Here is an 18,881-nt window from a genome sequence, read left to right on the forward strand (position 1 = left end):
AAGGTGGGTAAGGCTAATGCTAACAATGACACATTTTAGTCTGTGCACCCAAAATCACCTGTATGCTGTACTATGGGTGGTCAGGGCCTTTAAATGTCAATTAAGATTGATTAATGAATGACTCATTCATTACTATAATAAGTCATATCTAAGGTTGTGATAAATCATGAGTTAATACATTTTGGAGCTCAGGTGTTGAAAGGGAAGCAGCTGACTAGCTAGCTAAACAGACAACAATATACACAAGACAGAGGTTTTTCACATCCTAATTAGAGGTTACTGATCTATAAAACCATAGTGAACCATACAACCATTGGTTGTGTTAGTTTATCAGAAAGAGGTACATCTTTTTTGCTAATTGAAAGAAGCTATCCAGATTGCCTAAGCTCCCAGCCTCTCTCATTGTCACACCATTATTTTTGTCGTGATAGCACCACATCCTGCACTCGCTCCCCTCAGGTATAGCTTCACTTGACTGTCTGGTATGAGTACGAGAAAGGTTCGGAGTGAATCACTCCCGCTCCAGGGTGACTTTTTCAAAAAAGGTGGAACTGCGAACTCTCTCACATCGCCAATAAAAAAGTCTCGTGCTTTAGGGGTGGGGTGGGCTGGGGGTTGTGGGGGTTTAAAAGCTTTGGAGGTGACTCATCCCATTGAGCTGCCATAGTGAGAATAGAGACACGACTCCTGCGGAAAGAGTTAAAGCAGGAGAGTGAACTGCATGTGCATTGTTGATACGGATGTCATCCTGACCTGAACCAAGACTGTTTTCCATCAGTGCTTTATCTGCAACACGTTAATTACTGTGGAAGAAGAGGTTGGCGTCATGTCACAACAGCATGACAACAAATAAAACTTACTGTCTGTTAACCCCTCACCTACCTCATTAACCCGTGTCCTCATAAAGTACAACCTCTGCTACTTACCTCCATGGAGAAACGTCTGTGCTGGGCCTTGCTGTGGTACTGGAGGTGGGACGGAGACTGAGCTCCCGGTGTTGTTGGCTCAGGGGTCACAGGACTGGCATCCTGAGATGGAGGACCCAGCCTGTCTGGAGTCAGGCCTGACAGAGGGATAACACAATCAATCATCATTTTCAGAGGCACAGATGGGTGACCAAGGAAAAAGCCTGTTGGGTTGTTATAAGCTTTGGAGCTGCATCGATCATAAATGGCACAGATTCTGTGTTCAGCTGGGTTCAGAACTGGTTCATTATGAAGGCCATGTATGATCCATGTTATTTTTGTACTCAGTCAGAGGCACCTTGTGCTGTGTCTGGAAGCATCTGCATCCGTTATGTTCCTCCATTTATTTATTATGTTCCCGCAGTTAGTTGCTTTAGAGAATGTTTTTTTAAATCAGAAAACTAGGGCTGAGGTTTAAACATCCAAGGCAAACATCCATCTATGGTGTAGTCATTAAATATCTAGCTTCAAAGCTGTATACCTCACCCTGACGTCCCTGTGAAGATGAAAAGACTGTCGCAATGAAACAGTTTTCAAAAATGACCTATATCTTTTTCCTCCTCTGAGCAACGTCCATCTTTCATGTATGTTTCATGGTTACATGAACCATACATACATCTTGTTAAACGGTGAGCTTTAGGGGGGCTGGTTGGTGAATTTAGTTATCTTCATTCAGAGCCAGACTAGCTCTTTCCTTGATTATATTTTTGCTTATTTCGTTTTCCATCAGCCAGCAGTGGTTGGTCTGCCAGAGAGGGTAGGCGGATCTAAGCGGCTGCTTTTCCGGTCTCTGCAAGTGTTGTGAGTAAACAGTTATCTACTATGGCTGAGCAAACAAAGAAAAGATGGATGACTACAGATATGACTTGAAGATAAAATAAGTAAAAATCCAAAGAAAAAGAAACAAATTTGACGCTCAGATGAAGGCAAACAGTTTAAAAAGGAAAGCGACCGTCAGAGAGGAAAATCAAGAGTAACGACCGTTTATCGCCATAGGTGCTGCCAAAGAGAACGGAACTGAAATCTTTGGGGTTACAACTTTAAGAAAGAACATCCTATTTATGCACATAACAAAGAAAAACATTGATATCTGCACACGAAGACGACATTGACTCTCAGTTTTGATTCTCAACAAAACTACAGAGGAGATCACAGTTCAGGCAGCTGAAACCAATGTGTCAGAAGATTATATACTGAGCTCACAAGCATTGCAGAGAGACAGCTATCCGGCCCGTGAGGTTGGAAGAATGGACTTTGATCCTCAAAGTACAACATGGTGTGTGTTTGATGCCTGGTCGGTGTCTTTTGAATACCTGCTGTGTTGTTTCAGCAACAGTTTGATCTCACATTTCAATGGCGCGTGTTGGTTGCATTACCGGTGTAAAGCGAGGCATCTGAAGTGGACATGTGCGTCCATTTGTATCGGCAGCCCCCATAGTGTGTATATGTGTGTGTTACAACTGTTACCTTATGGGGCGAATGAAACACATAGCACTCCTTGTTTCCATGGGGACAATGAATAATGACGGACGCAGGTCTCAGTGTTAAAAGGACGTCTGATATATATTTTTAATGCCTGCCTTTCGACAAACAACCATTTATATGAATACACACAAATGTTTATGTACCGGTCTGACTTATGACTAACATACACACACACTGCACCGGCTGCTAGTGTATGACAATAAAAAGATAAATAAGACAGACAGATAGAGGCAAAGGTGGATCTCAGGTGTTAAAATGTCGGAGTGAGTTAAACAGTGAGCTTTGAGCAATGATTTTTCTCACAGACCACTTTGTGTCAGATTGATCGACAGTTTAAATGGGCTCGGGGGATGAAATGACAACCTGTCTGCTAGTCATTTGAATATCACAGCTACACCGCTCCTTTGATCTGGAGATGTTAATTGGGGTCAGTAAAGGCGACACTGATATGAGCACACACATGCACACACAGACACACACACCCACACAAAGGCACACACACACGAGGCCTGATTGCTGTGAGATATGGATAAATGCCTGCTAGACATCCTGTTAGAAAGAGGACAATCCAATATGGTGCGCCGCATGATGCTTTTGTAGTGTTTCCATCTGAAACTGTGGTTACAGTGAGAGGGAGAACGACGTGCTATTTAAATGTTTTTGTACAAACATTGATCATTTTGTTCTTCCATGCTTTGGCCAAATTGTGAGACAAACAAGCCCTTGGATTGAAATGAATTATGGAGAGAGTCTGAGTGGAGTCAGAAAAGAAATGACAGTGGAAGGTTTTTGGAGAATAAACTGCACAAATAATGGAAGATTTAACCTCCAGGCTTTGTCTGAGAACACTCACACATAGATCAATTAAAAACCTACAAGCTGGTCAATAGAGGTGTCAATCAGCTTCAGGTTTTAGTCCTTCAGACACGTATTCCAAACACTTTTAAACTAAATTTAATCATCTTCAGAGCCTTTGATGAAACACTGTGAACCCTAAAAAGGCTAGGCACCAACAGCCACGCTAAGAGCTCTTTGAGGCTGTTCTGAGGCACAGTGGAGCTTTGAGCTACATGCTCTCAGAATTACCATAGCTATGAACAATAAGGCTGTGCTTGAAATGCTGTACTATATACTACATGCTACATGCTGTATGCTATATACTGCACACTGCGTTCGGTGGTAGTACGTAGTATTTTCAAATTTATTTTGCAGTATGCTACGCCAGGCAGAAGTAAACAATAACCGCTGCTTCTTTAGTTAAAGCGCTCCCTTCTGCTGGAATGCTGCTGCTATCCGTTATTTCAACTGCCGCTGTGATGGTCCAGTGCTTTGCATTGTGGGATATAGTAGGCGAGATAGACTGGTACAATGCATAATGGAGTTTTCTTCCAAATCAGTACGACATCCGGGTATTTTTGGCACACTGCAAATTTTGCTTTTGTTTGCGTATTGCATACAACATACTACATTTTGGCCAAATCAGTACGAACTGCTAGTATAGTATGGCAGCAAAAGATACCACTTTCAATTTGTGACATGCAATTCAGCAGCCACCATATTGGCTCCAGCGCTTCGGTCTTTCTAGCCACCTGAAACAGCTTTTGTGCTCCTTTCATGCTCCCATAACAAAAGCAAAAACCAGACAGGATATAACATGTACTGTATGTAGCATGGCAAAGTTATTTCACAATATTTGACTGCTACAGAAGTGTTGAATTCGATCAATCACAATAAATAAAAATGCTCTTAAGCCAACAAAATATTAAATGACTGTGACTGGATTAGACTAACCTTAAGGGTTGGAGTCAAGCCTTAAACTGAGACCTAGTCAGACCCAGAGATTGAGGGATTGAAGCTGAGTCGAGACCAACACAGGGCAAGAGAGAGTAAAGTCAAAGGCAGACCAACGCATTATGTCGGAGCCCACATTAGCTTACTTTAATCTAATCTTTTTATCAGCTACATAGAGCTATATGGCTTCTTGTCCACAACAAAATATAATTTGGGAACATATTTGTCATCGCATGCCCGTGTCACATATGAACCACAAGAGAAGGGTCTCAAAATGTTTTAACAGCAGAACAGCTTCTTTGTGTTGGTCTGAGGTTAACGTTCACAGGTATGGAAACTTCAATGACTGTAGTGATTTTTTTTGTTACGTCTCCTCGTGCCGTTCATCCTCCACTCTGCTAATCTGGAACAGATCAGCTGAAGGAGCCCTATTTGCCAACAGAGCTGTCAATCATCATTTTGACAGCATCAAATAACGAATTATAAATAAACTTGTCAGAGAAATGAACACTTGGTCGTAAATCAGCATGATAAGAACTAACTATAATGAAAAATGTATTTGACGTGTATTTTGATTTTATAGTTTGACTCATGTCTCATCTGTTAACATGGAGGAAGTGGGCTTTATGACCTATACTGCAGCCAGCCAGCTTCACTTTTAGGGAACTGTCATGTCGTCCATCTTTTTGGTATGGTCAATACACACGTGGAACACAGGGACTTACGAGAGGGAATGCTGGAACAAAGGACAGAGACTGACGAACTGGCACTGGGGAAGACACAGATTTAGGCCCAATCCCAATCTCCACCCTTAAGCCTAAGCACTGACCACTCACAGACTTTAATGGCGTCAGGCGTGCAGTGTGTGAGTGCGTAAGTTGGTGAGGGTTTGAGAACTGCATAAAAATGAGGAATGGGACACACCATCATGGTATCACGTTGCCTGGAAACCAGATGGGCCATTAAATCTAATTAACCTGCAGCATGTATTTGTCTGTGCTACTGTGTTCACGTATTTTAAGATATGATAAGATAAGCTTAATGTAACAAACTATCAAAAGTCAGAAAGGCTGTAGAATGGGGGGGCTGGACAATCACATTCGTATACGTCACCAAGTTTGCTAACATTTCTATAAGTTATTTTTACGAATCAGTTATGGTGCTGTTGTGTTTTTGTTCTGGGTTTTCTCTTTTCTTTTAATGGAACCTCAAATTGCCGTGACCATTTGGAGATCCTCTTTAATTCCATCAGGGCTTCTGGTAAGAGCTGGTGTTAGAGTGATCAATTCGTCAACTTGTTATATAGCAGGTGGACGACACAACAACCCTGTTATGTCAGCTCTCGACTCTCGACTCTGCATCCTGTTCATTTCAGAATATTGCTTGTGTGATGCTGGACCACAGCTACCTGCCATCTAGCTTAAACTGAGAATGCTCGGGTCTATATTGCAGGTATTGTTGTCAGGCTGGTCATACAGCAGCTTTTATATGCTGTAACGGTTTGGTTTGTGAGACTGTAGCAGCATCTCTAACAAGAACAATAACTTTATTGATCCCCAAAGGAAAATTAATTTGTCTGGCATCTCATCTCATGTCTCTCCATCCTGCAGCGAAGAGAGAGGAGCTGTCCATCACCGTTGTTTCTTTGGTCCATCAAGGTGTTATGAAGTGGGTGATCCGTGTTGTTTAGAATGGCCTCAACCTTCTACAGTGTGCATCTCTCCACCACATCTCCTTGTGTCTTATACTGCCTCCCCAGCAGACTGCAGCATAAAACAGTAAATGTAATTGCACATGCAAACAAATAAAAAACAGTGGAGGCATAAATCCAAACAGGGACAGTCAGCAGAGCGCTTTTAGATAATCTGATGGGATGCAGTTGCATGCGATGTCAATGTTTAATGAGTGGACCATTGAAGCTGCCATGAAAGGAGCGATGCCTCCGAGCTAGTTCAACTCAAGCTACACTGCTACACACATGACTCATTCTCCACAATCATCATGCCAAACACATCATCTCTTTTAAACATGTCTGCAGGGAGGGATGAGATCAGAGCATGGATGTCCTGCAGCTGAAATGAACATTTCAAACATGAGTATACCGACTGAGTTCAAGGTTTAAAATAACTTTTATGCAACAGTTAAGCTGTAAGGTTATCAGATCACTGCAGCATAATGGATGGAGAAAAAATGTTGCCGCTTGCCTTTTCACCTTTTTTCATGAAACTGTCAGAAGTTGCATCTTACCATCTAACTCATTACTGAAAGTAAAACCTTTGTGTATTTGCAAAGAAAACTCTGAACTGGAGGAAAGAAATATCATGTGGTCAAGCAGGTTAAGTAAGAGGAAGAGTGGCTGTGCATGTTCATACCAGAGAGTTTGAAAATTGTCACTGTCATTAATTTCAGATTTTAATCAACTGACTTGAGCAAATTGTTTGTTATTCTTTCAGCCAGGATTCATTTCTTGCCGCACGTTATCTGAAGAGACAATAATTGCGCAACTGTGATCATGAAGAAGCTCTCATCAGAGCCCTGATGTGCCATGGCGGCTTATGTGATTACTCTCAATATAACATTAGCACGTTTGTATGGAGCTCAGCTTTAAACAGCTTTAAATGGACTTATATGGAAAGTGAACAAGGGGATTCTGCCTAATGTGAAATATTAATGCTTAGTCAGGAAGTAAGTCCTGGCTACCCCTGAGGACACTGACTTAAACACGCACGCACACCCTTAAACGTACAATTGAAAACATACACATGCCTATGTTTTTTAATAGACAGAAAAAATGTGACTAAAGCGGTGAGGAAACTGTGTCTGAATGCTTCTGTGTGTGTATTTGTGTATATATGCGTCCTTAGGGGACACTAATTAGTTCATGGTGCTCAGTGATCCGAGACTGACGGACGATCCTTGTGTTTGATAGTGTGATCCAGCTGCTCCTGTTTTTAAATGTTAGAAATTATATCAGGGAATCTTTTTCAGTGGATGAGTGTGTATATTTAACATGATTTGTTTTTACAGTTAGACATTTGCACACAGTCTCATTTATTTAAGGCAATCACTGTTAGCTGGCATTATGGTAAAAATCCCCTATCAAAGGAATGTTTGTTTTTCAATACATGTTCAAATGTAATTTATTTACCATTTTACAGCCCATGGATGTACAACAAAGTGCATATTAAAGCCTGTTTATAATACACACAAAAAACAAACATATATGAGGCACAAAGCATAAGTTTGGAGTGTCACAGCCTGAGAAAGAAGCTGCTCTTCAGACTGATGGTACGGATGCTCCTGTGTTGTTCTTCACACGCAGCAGGGTGAACTGGCTGTTGCTTGGGAGGATACTGTCTCACCTCAACTCAGCCATCTGCTGACAGTAGATGGGTACCAATGATGTTATGTAGATTTTAACCCCTTGCTGCAGAGCCCTCATGTTCTTTGCAGTGTATAGCCCATACTTAAATGCTACTGTCAAGTTGCTTTTTATGTCCTGTCCCCCCTTCTCCACCTCAGCTCCACAGATGTAGACGGGTGGTGTGTTTTTGTCTCCTTTCTAGTAAAATCAATTTGCCCCTGGTTTTGTAGACAGTGTTGAACAAATTGTTCTCTCTGCAGCACTCTGAAAGATTGTTGATGTCCTCCTGACATGAATTCTCATTGGTGTCTGAAATGCGGTGCGACGTTGCCATCTGCAAACCTAACAACAGTGTTCTCTCCCTGTGGGGGGTTGTCGTTGTGGGTGTACAGTGTGAACAACTCCCTAAACAATTGGTTACAATAAATAAGTGTCTCTTATGAAGGGTTGCAACTGTTTGTGAAATCTGTTGTGTTACATATGGGCATGTGATGTTTGTATCCTTGCAAAACAGTCAGATAATTTTTCCCATCTAAACTGCAGTTGAGGCTGTGGATACTCCTCACATCGGAGAAAGAAGAGTGAGACAGAAAAGAGAGATGAAAAAGGAAAGCCTTGAGAGAAGTGTAAACATTGGACGGCCGCTGGGTTTGGGTCACATACTCTCTTCGTGTCTCTTTTTTTCTTCACTCAATTGTTTTTGTCTCGGTTTCTTTGTCCTCCCTCTCTCTGTCTCTGTCTGGGTACAGCTGTCCTGACCTTCAGGAGGAGACAGTGTTGCACACAGATATACTCTGGGGTGTTAAACGACACGTCCAGCTGCTTCTCTCTTTCAGGTAGCGGAACAACAGCCTCACTAACTGAGCTTTACATCCACGAAAAAGGCAGAAGCTTTAGTTTCCTCGATTGATTTGTTAAATTAAATCTGATACAAGTGGCTCGTATGAAACCACTTTATTACAGTACATCATGTTTACATTGCTGTGCTTGTGCACTTGACTTTGCAACAATTTCAGTAACCCTTGAGAGACCTTGCCTCCCACATAATCAGATTCTCTCTTTCTGTTGTTGTTTGTGGCTTTTTTTCCCATTGAATTTCAAAATACAGCCTTAAATCAAAGCCTTATTTCCCACCCTAAAGCAAATAGCTGTAAACAATGAAAGCACTTTGATCTAAAGGCACATACTATGTTCTCAGCTAACTCATTGTTATCGCATCTCTTTATACCACCACCACAGTCAATCCCTACATAATAAAGCAGAGATACTTGAAAACCTAGTTCTGAATTCATTCTGTTCGTTTGCATTATCTGGCCCTACTTATCCCTGCATAACCCTCATTTCCTTTGAAACCTGCTGATCCCCTGTTGCTCGGCATCGGTGGTGGTACCAGTTGTAGCCGGAAAAACCCCAGTTAATCTGTGACAGTTTGCTACAGACCCAGAGGGAAGGCAGGCTTTTATATTTGGTCTTAAAACCCCAAACGAGATTGCAGTTTGTGCTCTATTATTAGACATAAGCTGTTCATTCACGCAGGGTCCAAAAGACACAAGGAAGTAGAGCTCAGCGTTTAGGACTTTAAACATGGCTAATTAAGCAATTGTAATATTAGTTATAAAATGTAAGCCACTGTGGTGACCCTGCCAAAAACTGAAACCCTCAGATAGAAGAGGAATTCCAAAAATAATTCTTAGGGCCCTATCGTCCACCTGGCGCAGTTGTCATTTTCACGCCAAGCGCCCATGTTGCGTAAATAGCATGTGATCTTGTGCCACCGTTAGCACCCATGGGCGTGTTGGTTTTGATATGAGGTGCGGTCAGGCAAACAGGTGGCGCGTTGCTATCTAGAGGATGACAAAAGTGACTCCGCCTTAGACCAACATAAACCTTGTCTAAAGTCTAAAGTCTATGGCGCAATCTGTGTTTGCTATTTAAAGGGTGCATTATGGACATACATTGGCAACATACAACACAAGTCTGCTTGTCGCTCACACGGGGAATCACAGCAGCACTTCTACTCATAAGGAAAAAGCAGTGTGTTTGCAGATACTGTGAAAAAACATAGTTTAAGGGACAGGCTGCAAGCTTTGGTTTCCTTCGTCTCCTTAAATCATGATGCTGCTTTCGGTTTATTACCGATCTGCTGACGAAGTGCAGGAAGACGTGGACAAGCTCACCGCTGCCTCCACACACACCTGCTTCACCTCAGGAAGATTCCTGAGACACACATAACTAGGGGGTAAATTTATTACCATACTCAAACATAACTCCCTGTGGCACTGACAATTGTGCCCACAGACATTTGTGCCCACAGATATTAATACACTGTCCAGTCTCCATTACGCACAAGAATACAGCCATGTGATCCAGCAGCATAAACTAGTAAGTAAGTAAATAAACATTTAAAGCTGACCTTTCTTTGATGGTCAGCACACAGAACTTTAATAAACATAAGATCCTGTCTGTCAGCACGGCCCCCGTGTTTAGAAACTGTCCAGAGTGCCGGCACGGAAACTAGGCTATATGCTGCTGCAGATAGAGTCAATTCCACTTTGTGTTTCACTTTTCAGTAAGAAAGCCTCTTTATTTGGCACTACTTTGTGTGGACCGCAACACATACGTGTTACTACACCTGCAGTGTACGGTGTCGGTTTGTGTCTGCGGTTTGTAGAAGAGACAACAAACAAAAGAAAATACAATATTATGGAAACGACAAAGTGCCGTTCAATGCAGTTGTACTAACCATGCTCAGACTTTAAAGGACTACTCACAGCTTTAAAAAGCTGGGGGTGTATGTTCGACCGATCATGGTTGAATGTTATTGGGGTTTTGAAACATTCTCCACTTTATCCAATTATCCACTTCTGCCACTTCTAGCCTAAGTTCAGTCAGGATGACTATATTGTGCATGCTGGTTCTATTGTTCATATCTCATGCCATGCTGCTCACACTCCCCTCACACATGCTCTTATTTCCTGCATACATCAGCTGTTCTCATCACCTGGTCACATCTGTCAAATAGCACTACAGCATATACTCATATTGTTGCTGTCTTTTTAAATATGGCTACTCTCTGCAACCCTTTTGATGACATCATCAGCCAACACCTCCAACACCAGTGTCCAGACTCCATGGGGGGATATGCTCAGGGCCGACGCCCTTCGATGACATATCTCCCCATAGAGTCCAAGCGCCAAAGACTTGTGACCATGATTCCTTTCCACATCGTCATTGTAAAATAAATGTTCTTCCTTACTTCATTTACTGGTCTCTCCTAATTGAAATTACAGAGTACATCTTTATGAACAGGTTTCCCCTTGCTGAAAAGGGAAATAGTGGTTCTTACAGTAGTTCTTACCCTGAGTATGCCGTATGTTGAGCTGGTTGATCTGCTCAGTGAACTCGTTCTCCTCGATGGTCTCAGTACGGGGAACAGAGAGAGAGAAGCGCCTCTTAAAGTTCTTCATCTTGTTCATGGTGTTGAGGAGCAGACTCTGAGGAGATAGAGAAAGAGAGTGACATTCACCTTTAGATGTACAATCAACCCTCAAATCCATCAATGCACACAGAACACATAATTTGATGCTCTTTTCAAAGATAAAAAAGAGGTAAATGTGAAATATTTGTCATGTATAGCCATGTAATACAACTCCAGACAGAAATGAAGATTTTTCTGAATGCAAAGAAGACAAATAAAATAATTTGAAAAGTTTCTTCAATGTACAGAAGATAAAGTTCACCATAAGGCTAGATGGCTAAATGGCACCAGTTGCAGAGCGTGATGTGCAGCTGCGATGGATCTTTATGTGCATGCTGACCAAAAACATGTCATCTGATAATGAGGGAGAAAGCAGCAGGGGAGAATCTGATACTCTCTTTCAGGGGGTTACACAACCACAGCCAAACCTACTAGTTAGTTATTACTCTTGTGCACTTTTTCCCATCCATCTTTTTGTTCTCTTCTTTTTCCCTGCTCTGTGTGCTGCAGAGACGGGTGTCATGGGGTCGCCATGATTCCTTCACTAAAAAGGTTGTGTGTGTGTGTGTGTGTGTGTGTGTGTGTGTGTGTGTTACTGCTCATTATTGCAAAAGATATGAATGGTGGGTTAAATTACTGCAAGGCTCCACATTCCCTACTGTTAGTTTTATGCCTCAATAACCCATCAGGATATTACTTTCTTTGAGCGAACCCTGCTTATTGTCAGACTGCTGCAGGACCTGCAGAGGACAGGTCAGATGGCTGCCTGAATACAATCAGGAACATGTCCTTTACGCATACACTATTCATGCACGACTGGTCTACAATCAACCTAAAATGGCACATGTCACTCCACTGGCTCCCAGTTGCCGCTCGCATCAAATTAAAAACCCTGTCGCTCGCTTACAAAACAGCAACAGAAACGGTTCCTGCCTAACTGAACACCCTCATCCAGGTCTACGCTGTCTCCTGCCCACTACGCTCTGCCAATGAAAGGCGACTGGTACTCCCATCACAACAGGACCCTAAGTCTCAAACTAGACTCTTCTCCTCAGTCGTCACCAGGTGGTGGAATGAGTTACCAAACTCCATTCGGTCTGCAGAGTCCCTTTCACCTTTAAGAAGCTTAAGACCCAGCTCTTTATGAACACCTCTGACCTTAATGATACTGATGCTATTGATGATGATGACATCAAGGATGTAGTTTATGTTGATTAGGATTCTCATGATGATGATGATGACTAACTATATTGACCTTGTTGATGTTGCTGATTACGATCATTACAAAAAACAAACAAAAAAAACAAAACAAAACAAAAAACGCCCTGCTCACTGCCTGTTGGCACCAGTGTCCGATTACACGTTTGTTGGCTCTTACTGACTTCGTTCCCTCCTGTCTTGATCGTTTCTTGTGTTGCTTTAACTCTCAGATGTACAACGCTTTGGACCAAAGTGTCTGCTAAATGAAATGTAACATTGTAACATTCACACTAACTTAATACAAAATACATATAAAATGCTCTGGTACGTCTTTATGCTAGTGATAATCCTCCAACTATCTTATTGTATTCAATAACAGCCAGCAGATGTGACTTTCTAACCTACAGCATAATAGAACAGAGTCACAATTCAACAGAGTCGAGTAATGGGATTTTGATATACAGTTTATCTCTAATGGTGTAAAACTGTATTATTCCATTGTTAGACGTGCATGCACACAGTGGAACCAGAACAAAGGAGTTTAAGGGGAAATGAATACAAGTTATTTTGGTGCCATAGACTGCAAGACTGTGAAAAGTAATGGGTGAAAAATGTTGAATTTCCCAAGAAGAAAATCCCACTGGTGGTCTAAATAATGTCTAAATCTATCCACCGACTTGACGGATGGAAACATTGTAACAATGAATTCTGGCTAAAAGAATGCTTTTCAAAATAAATTTCAAAATAAAGAATATGGCAGTCCCAGACAGAAAAAAAAATTAAAGAAGTAAAACCACCAGTAAAAGTAATAATCCAACATTTGCACTGAAGACAGGACCTCTTTCCTTGGGTAAACAGAAATGATTGACAGTGTCCTCATTGCTTTATATTTCCCAAGGCGCCACTTCGTTCTCTTAACTTGTTTTCCCTTCTCATTACTCACTTCACTACTTTAATACCATGCCACATTAAGAGCCACGTTTTCCTCTTTGGTGATTTAGAGTCTCAGATCAGCAGGTGTCTCTGATTAAGGGATGAGTGGCTACTTTTTAGGCTTAAAATAAGTCTGTCTTAATGTCTGGTGGGAATTAACAAGAACAACAACGAATGATGGAGCAGAAGCAGCTTTTGACCACAGCAGTCCTTGTGTGGGCAGGTGTTTGTGTTATCTGAGATGACCAAGGCTGGAACCTTAGGTGGCTAAGCATTCAGCTCAGTAGGTCTGAGGTTAACGTTCACAGGTATGGAAACTTAAATGACTGTAGTGATTGTTTTTGTTACATTTCCTCTCGCCATTCGTCCTCCACTCTGCTAATCTGGAACTGATCGGCTGCAGGAGCCGGATTTGTAAACAGAGCTGTCAATCATCATTTTGACAGCATAAAATAACTAATTAAAAATAAACTTGTCAGAAAAATGAACACTTGGACGTAAATCAGCATGATAAGAACTAACTATAATGACAGAAATCATGTTTGAGATTTGCCGTGTATTTAGAGTTTTTAGTTTGAACTATGACCCAACTGTTAACATGGAGGAGGCGGGCTTTATGACCTATACTGCAGCCAGCCAGCAGGGGGCGCCTGAAATGTTTTGGCTTCACTATTAGGGAGCTGTCATGTCGTCTATCTTTTTATACAGTCTAGTAGCAGCTATAAATTTAACTAAACTAGGGAGTTCTAAATCCAATAATTTGAGGCCTATTGAAATCAATCAAATACAGACAAACCGTCATGGTTGCACAGAAGAGCAAAGTGTTCGCCACATCAGCTAAAACCTCTTTTATAGTGTTGCTAACATACAATCATGGCCACTGAGAAACAGAAGCAGCAGCACAGGCCGAAGCTTTATATCTCTAGAGCTGGAAAGTGCTCTTGGCTCAGGGCTGCGTGATTTCATTCATCATGACAGTGAAGGTGCGCTGAACATCTTTTTCACATGCCTGCAGTTATCTATGCAACAATAATGTACTGTATCATCTGACGGCGATTCAAAAACAAAAAAAGCTGGCAGTTAATAGGTATTTATTGGTAGATGTCAAAATTATGCCAAATAATTATAGAGAAGCCTATATGTTGAGGAAACTGGAAGCTGTAATGAAAAGTGATGGGACATAAAGCTGATTAAGGGGTTAAGAATGGAGGAGGAAAGAGGCTTACTCTGCAGAGGGAAATCAATACCACTATGCTGGCTGAAGCCCCAGTGTGTTTGTGCCTGATGTTTCTCCCTTTGGGTTTGTGAGGCAGCTTTTATGAAGGCAGACTTCCTGAGTGTCTCAGCGGGGCAGAGTAAGGAATACCTCCAGGGCACTTCATACTGTAGTCCAAATGAACAAAAGTACACTGAGCTGACACTGTGCTCTAAAGTGGACGTGTAGAGCATCGCAAAACAACTCAACAAAGACCTCTTTGTGTCACAACCTTTTACTAGTTTGTTTTTTGTAATCTTGGTGGGTTTTATGTGTCATGAGGTGGAATTCAATGATGCTTTATTGCACTTTCTATTCTGCGCTTTCAGTCAAATAAGTCGGTTGTTTCTGGGATTAGGATATGCTCTTGTAAGACGTGGGGTTTCTTTAAGTGCTAGATCCATTATTGCAGCAAAGTTCGGAGACACACTTTTAAAATTTTAAAGCTTTTTGCTCCAGGCTAAATTTCAAGGGGATCTGAGATGAAATGGGGGCACTTGGACTCATAATCTTGGTATTTCCAGAATCTTAGTAACGGCCCTGCTGCGTGTCTAATGTTTGCCCGAGGTTGTCTTTGTCGCATAAGTCTTGTCATTTAGACACATACCAGTAGTAGAGAGATGGTAAAGCATTGCCAGATATGAGATATTGTGGCAATAGGTTTTTCAGTACATGTGGGCTACAGTCCCATAAACTGAGCTTTTTCTTAACCCCGCTCCCCAACAGCAGTTGTCCAACCATAAGCTTAGCATAATAAGGCATGGAAGGTTGGACAAGCTTTACGTTTCTCCACAGGGTGAAGTGGTGAGTGTGGGGCAATAGAGATACTCTGCAAAGATGTTTGCTTAACCTTTACACAACAAAAAACGTTGAAACAGTTAAAGGAATTGATAAAACATCAATTAAACAAATGCAATTATTAGCATGGTGGCTAACTAGCTTAGTTACAGTAAGCAAACATTGCAGAGAACAAGCACATCATTAAATAAATGTTTCTGCTTTAATTTGTGGGGTTAAAGTGTTATTCCATAAAAGGCCCATTCACCACTTGTAACTCGATGTTCTTACAGTCTCTTACAGTCTCCGCTGGGTGAAAGACGATCTTGGATGTATATTTGTAGCATTGGCTCACATTGAAAGCTCTGGTCTTCAGTGTTATTCCATAAACATAAAATGTCATTAAGGATAGCCATTTGTTTGCAAAACATAAATATGTAAAATATCATCTTAATTTTCCCTGCCTTGTTTGGTAGCATTAAAAGTGAACAGGTAGAAGCTAAGCAGCCAAACAGCATATCATTAGGATAAGGAAATATATAAGATAGCCTGATCTTATATTTTTCCTTATCCTAAGAATAGTAGGACAATTATAGTTCTAGACTGTAATATCAACACAGATTTTTGTGTTCATGTTTTCTGTATCATCAAGGGTTGAGAATGCTTGTTTCTTTGCCAGGGGCATGCAGCTTTAGCCTCAGTCCATATCATGCAAATAGCCGTCAAGGACATATTTCAGACTCTTAAGGCCAGGGTGCCTTCGCCAATTTATGCTGTTTCCTGATTGGCTTAAGTGAAATAGGTACATCATTCAGCTCTAAAACTGCATTTGGAGATTTGACAAGTAAAATCGTCTGCAACTCCACGCAACGGCTTGAGACGTTCTGCAACTAACCAGTTCACACTGCTGCAATTTTCTCTGCAACATTCTAAAACTGTTTTGTTGCGAATCATTGATCTGAACTGGGCTTTACAGGACTCTGCCACCAACATCTTTTGTCTTTTCAGTTTGTAAAATTGGTTAGTTTAGTTGGTTTAGTTAGAAATGAGAAGCCTGCATCAATGTACCTGTGTCTGAGATCAAGGACTGTAGATGGTAAGTCTGCCAAGTCATCATTGTAAACAGCTCTATTTATCGGCGAGAGCTAAAATCTTGATGGACATAAAAACAGTAGTCAAGGGGGGCAGGACTTAGGGAAGGGCCTTTTTTAAAGTGCACAAGAAACCAGGTTGCCAAGTAGGCAAAGACATCGGTTTTCTCCAGGACAAATCTAGACAGGAATATAAGGTATTTATTTATTTGGTGGTTTGATCCTGGCTGCAGTCTACACGTCGGAGTATCCTTGGGCAAGATACTGGCAAAGCCATTGGAATGTGCATTATTGTTAGTTAGTTCCTGGTGGGCAGAATGACACTTTGCATAGCAGCCTCTGTCATCAGAATGTGTGTGTAAAAGGATGTGTGACATGTAGTGTAAAAGCGCTTTGAGTGGTCTGAAGACTAAGAAAGCGCTACATTAGAGCAGTCCTTTTACTATACTGCAGAAACCCAACAGTAATCTAGTTACATAAGTCCATGTAAACAATGTCATCACCTTGCAGAGCCTCTGCAGTGGGAGGAATGAGTGAAAACATGAGCTGCTCATTGCAAACCAAATATTGTGCTTTTGGACAAAATCAGCAGGAGCCACTCAGTGTTTGTTGCCTCTGGGGGGTCGAGGAGGGGTGTGTTTGAATCAGCAAAAAGCCATATGTCTGTGGTCCAACGACCCATGTCAGCTCCGGTTAAATGAATATACACAACTCCTCTCATGTGTACTCATTTAGAATGAGGCCAGCTGATTGTTTAGAGTGGCTTCATGGTTTTATACAGGTCAGTGGGCATAGTCATCAGAGAATACGACACAGAGTCAACAATATATCTTCGTATAAGGCATACAGCTCATTCATGGAGATACACAACTGTGACTCATGCTGGGTGACGAGTACACATGTACTCACATTCAAACCTCCAGGCAGATATTTTTGTCTCTCTTTCATTTTCTTCCTCTGTCCAGTTTGTTGAAAGCGAATTAATGACTGACCCTGAGAGGCCAGTTAAGCAAGAAGCTCTGGCACAGTGTCAGGTCAGACCATTAGCCCTCAAACGGTGAGACCACCACTGCTTTTGTCCAGTGAAACCTGGCATGGCAGCTTCCTGTTCCCGACAGTCGGACGGGCTGCCAGCACAAGCTGTGATCTCTGGGAGGGCGGAGAGGGAGGGGGCAATGACAGAGATGTGGAGGGCAACTGAATCAAATGAAAAATCCGAACTTTCAAGAAAAGATAATAAAAGAACTGAGGGAAAAAAGGACTTCATTTCTCTAATTCTGAAATCCCCTCTTATCTTCTTAGTGCTCTTGCTTTCAAACCCCCATTAATAGAAACCACTTATGTTGGTGATAAAAAGAAAATGGGACACCACTTAAAGAACATTTCTTTGCAACAAAAGTGTGGCACAGCAGCCACCCCTTTCACAGTAACACAGACTAGCAGTTGCACAACAGGTAGGTACAGGCCATACTGTATGCAGAGAGACTAATTGAGAAGGTAATTTAATCTAAATGGTTATTGAAATATCCATACTGCTGTGTTATGTGCATATTAAGAACAAATATCTGCTTACATACAGGCCTAGAGAAAGAGCCTCCACAACAGACACTTGACAGAGATTAAAGAGCTTTAATTATGTTGCTGAAAAATGATTGCAAAGCAAATTTACGTTAAAAAAAGGATCCTCCATGGCTTTTTATTGCTCTACTCTTTCATTCCCCTCATACTGTGCTTCTTTCTGAGCACTGTGAGACAGAGTGTTTTTATGTGTGTGTGAGGGAGAGAGAGAAAGAGGAAGACAGAGAGAAGCACATGCACACATCTGTCTGTGTCATCTGTGTATGTGTGTGTTGGGTCCTATGCTCTAAATCTGACCTTGGGCCTGAGGTTGCATTACTGTGTGCTCCAGTAGTTTATATGGACTAAAAATACACACACACACACACACACACACACACACACACACACACACACACACATACACACACACACACACACACACACACACACACACACACTTCCCCTAAAGGAGATGAATGGTGGTGACAGTGCTGTTTCACAGAAAGCAGAGTGGTAAGAGGGAATCACTGTTTAACAGCTGGTGTTTTTCGTCTCTAATGAAGCTAATTCAACCTCAGCTGCCATTATCCCGTCACATTCAAGCAACAATGCACATGTTTGTTTAACCGAGATAATGATACGTCTTTGTAACAGTGAAGGAACTTCCATTTACAGGCTTCAATTCATACAGTATTTTCACATTATGTCAGCAGGTGGTCAGCTGGAGCTGCCATCCAGCTGTCTCTGTGGTGAAATCAAATCAAGTACAATGGCTGTTTCTGTCATAAAATACAAGGCTGACTGCAATTTGCCTTAGTTTTTACAACAATTCTAACTGCCTATCAGGGTCTACATATTACATCACGATCTAAACACAGTTTAACTGTAACTAACTAACAAAGCTCCAGATTTGTTACATCTGGTTTGTTTATATTCATGAGTGAACTTTCCCGGTGCTGCTGGGCAGACGTTTGGACAGAGC

General features: G+C 41.6%; 1 protein-coding gene across 1 annotated transcript in view; it reads right to left on the minus strand.

Moving 5' to 3' along the window:
- Positions 1 to 18,881, minus strand: part of cdk18 (cyclin dependent kinase 18) — a 46,456-nt gene that overhangs the window by 14,471 nt on the left and 13,104 nt on the right. The window contains exons 2-3 of the mRNA XM_069677706.1: positions 10,964 to 11,099; positions 927 to 1,063 (exon numbers count right to left, since the gene is read on the minus strand). Of these exons, the coding sequence (XP_069533807.1) occupies positions 927 to 1,063; positions 10,964 to 11,081 (255 nt within the window). The 5' untranslated portion in view covers positions 11,082 to 11,099. The remainder of the gene's footprint in view (positions 1 to 926; positions 1,064 to 10,963; positions 11,100 to 18,881) is intronic.

The sequence above is a fragment of the Semicossyphus pulcher genome, unplaced genomic scaffold (genome assembly GCF_022749685.1).
Source record: "Semicossyphus pulcher isolate SPU_LCO1_2020_fin unplaced genomic scaffold, fSemPul1.0.p SCAF_3, whole genome shotgun sequence".
Lineage (NCBI taxonomy): Eukaryota > Metazoa > Chordata > Actinopteri > Labriformes > Labridae > Semicossyphus > Semicossyphus pulcher.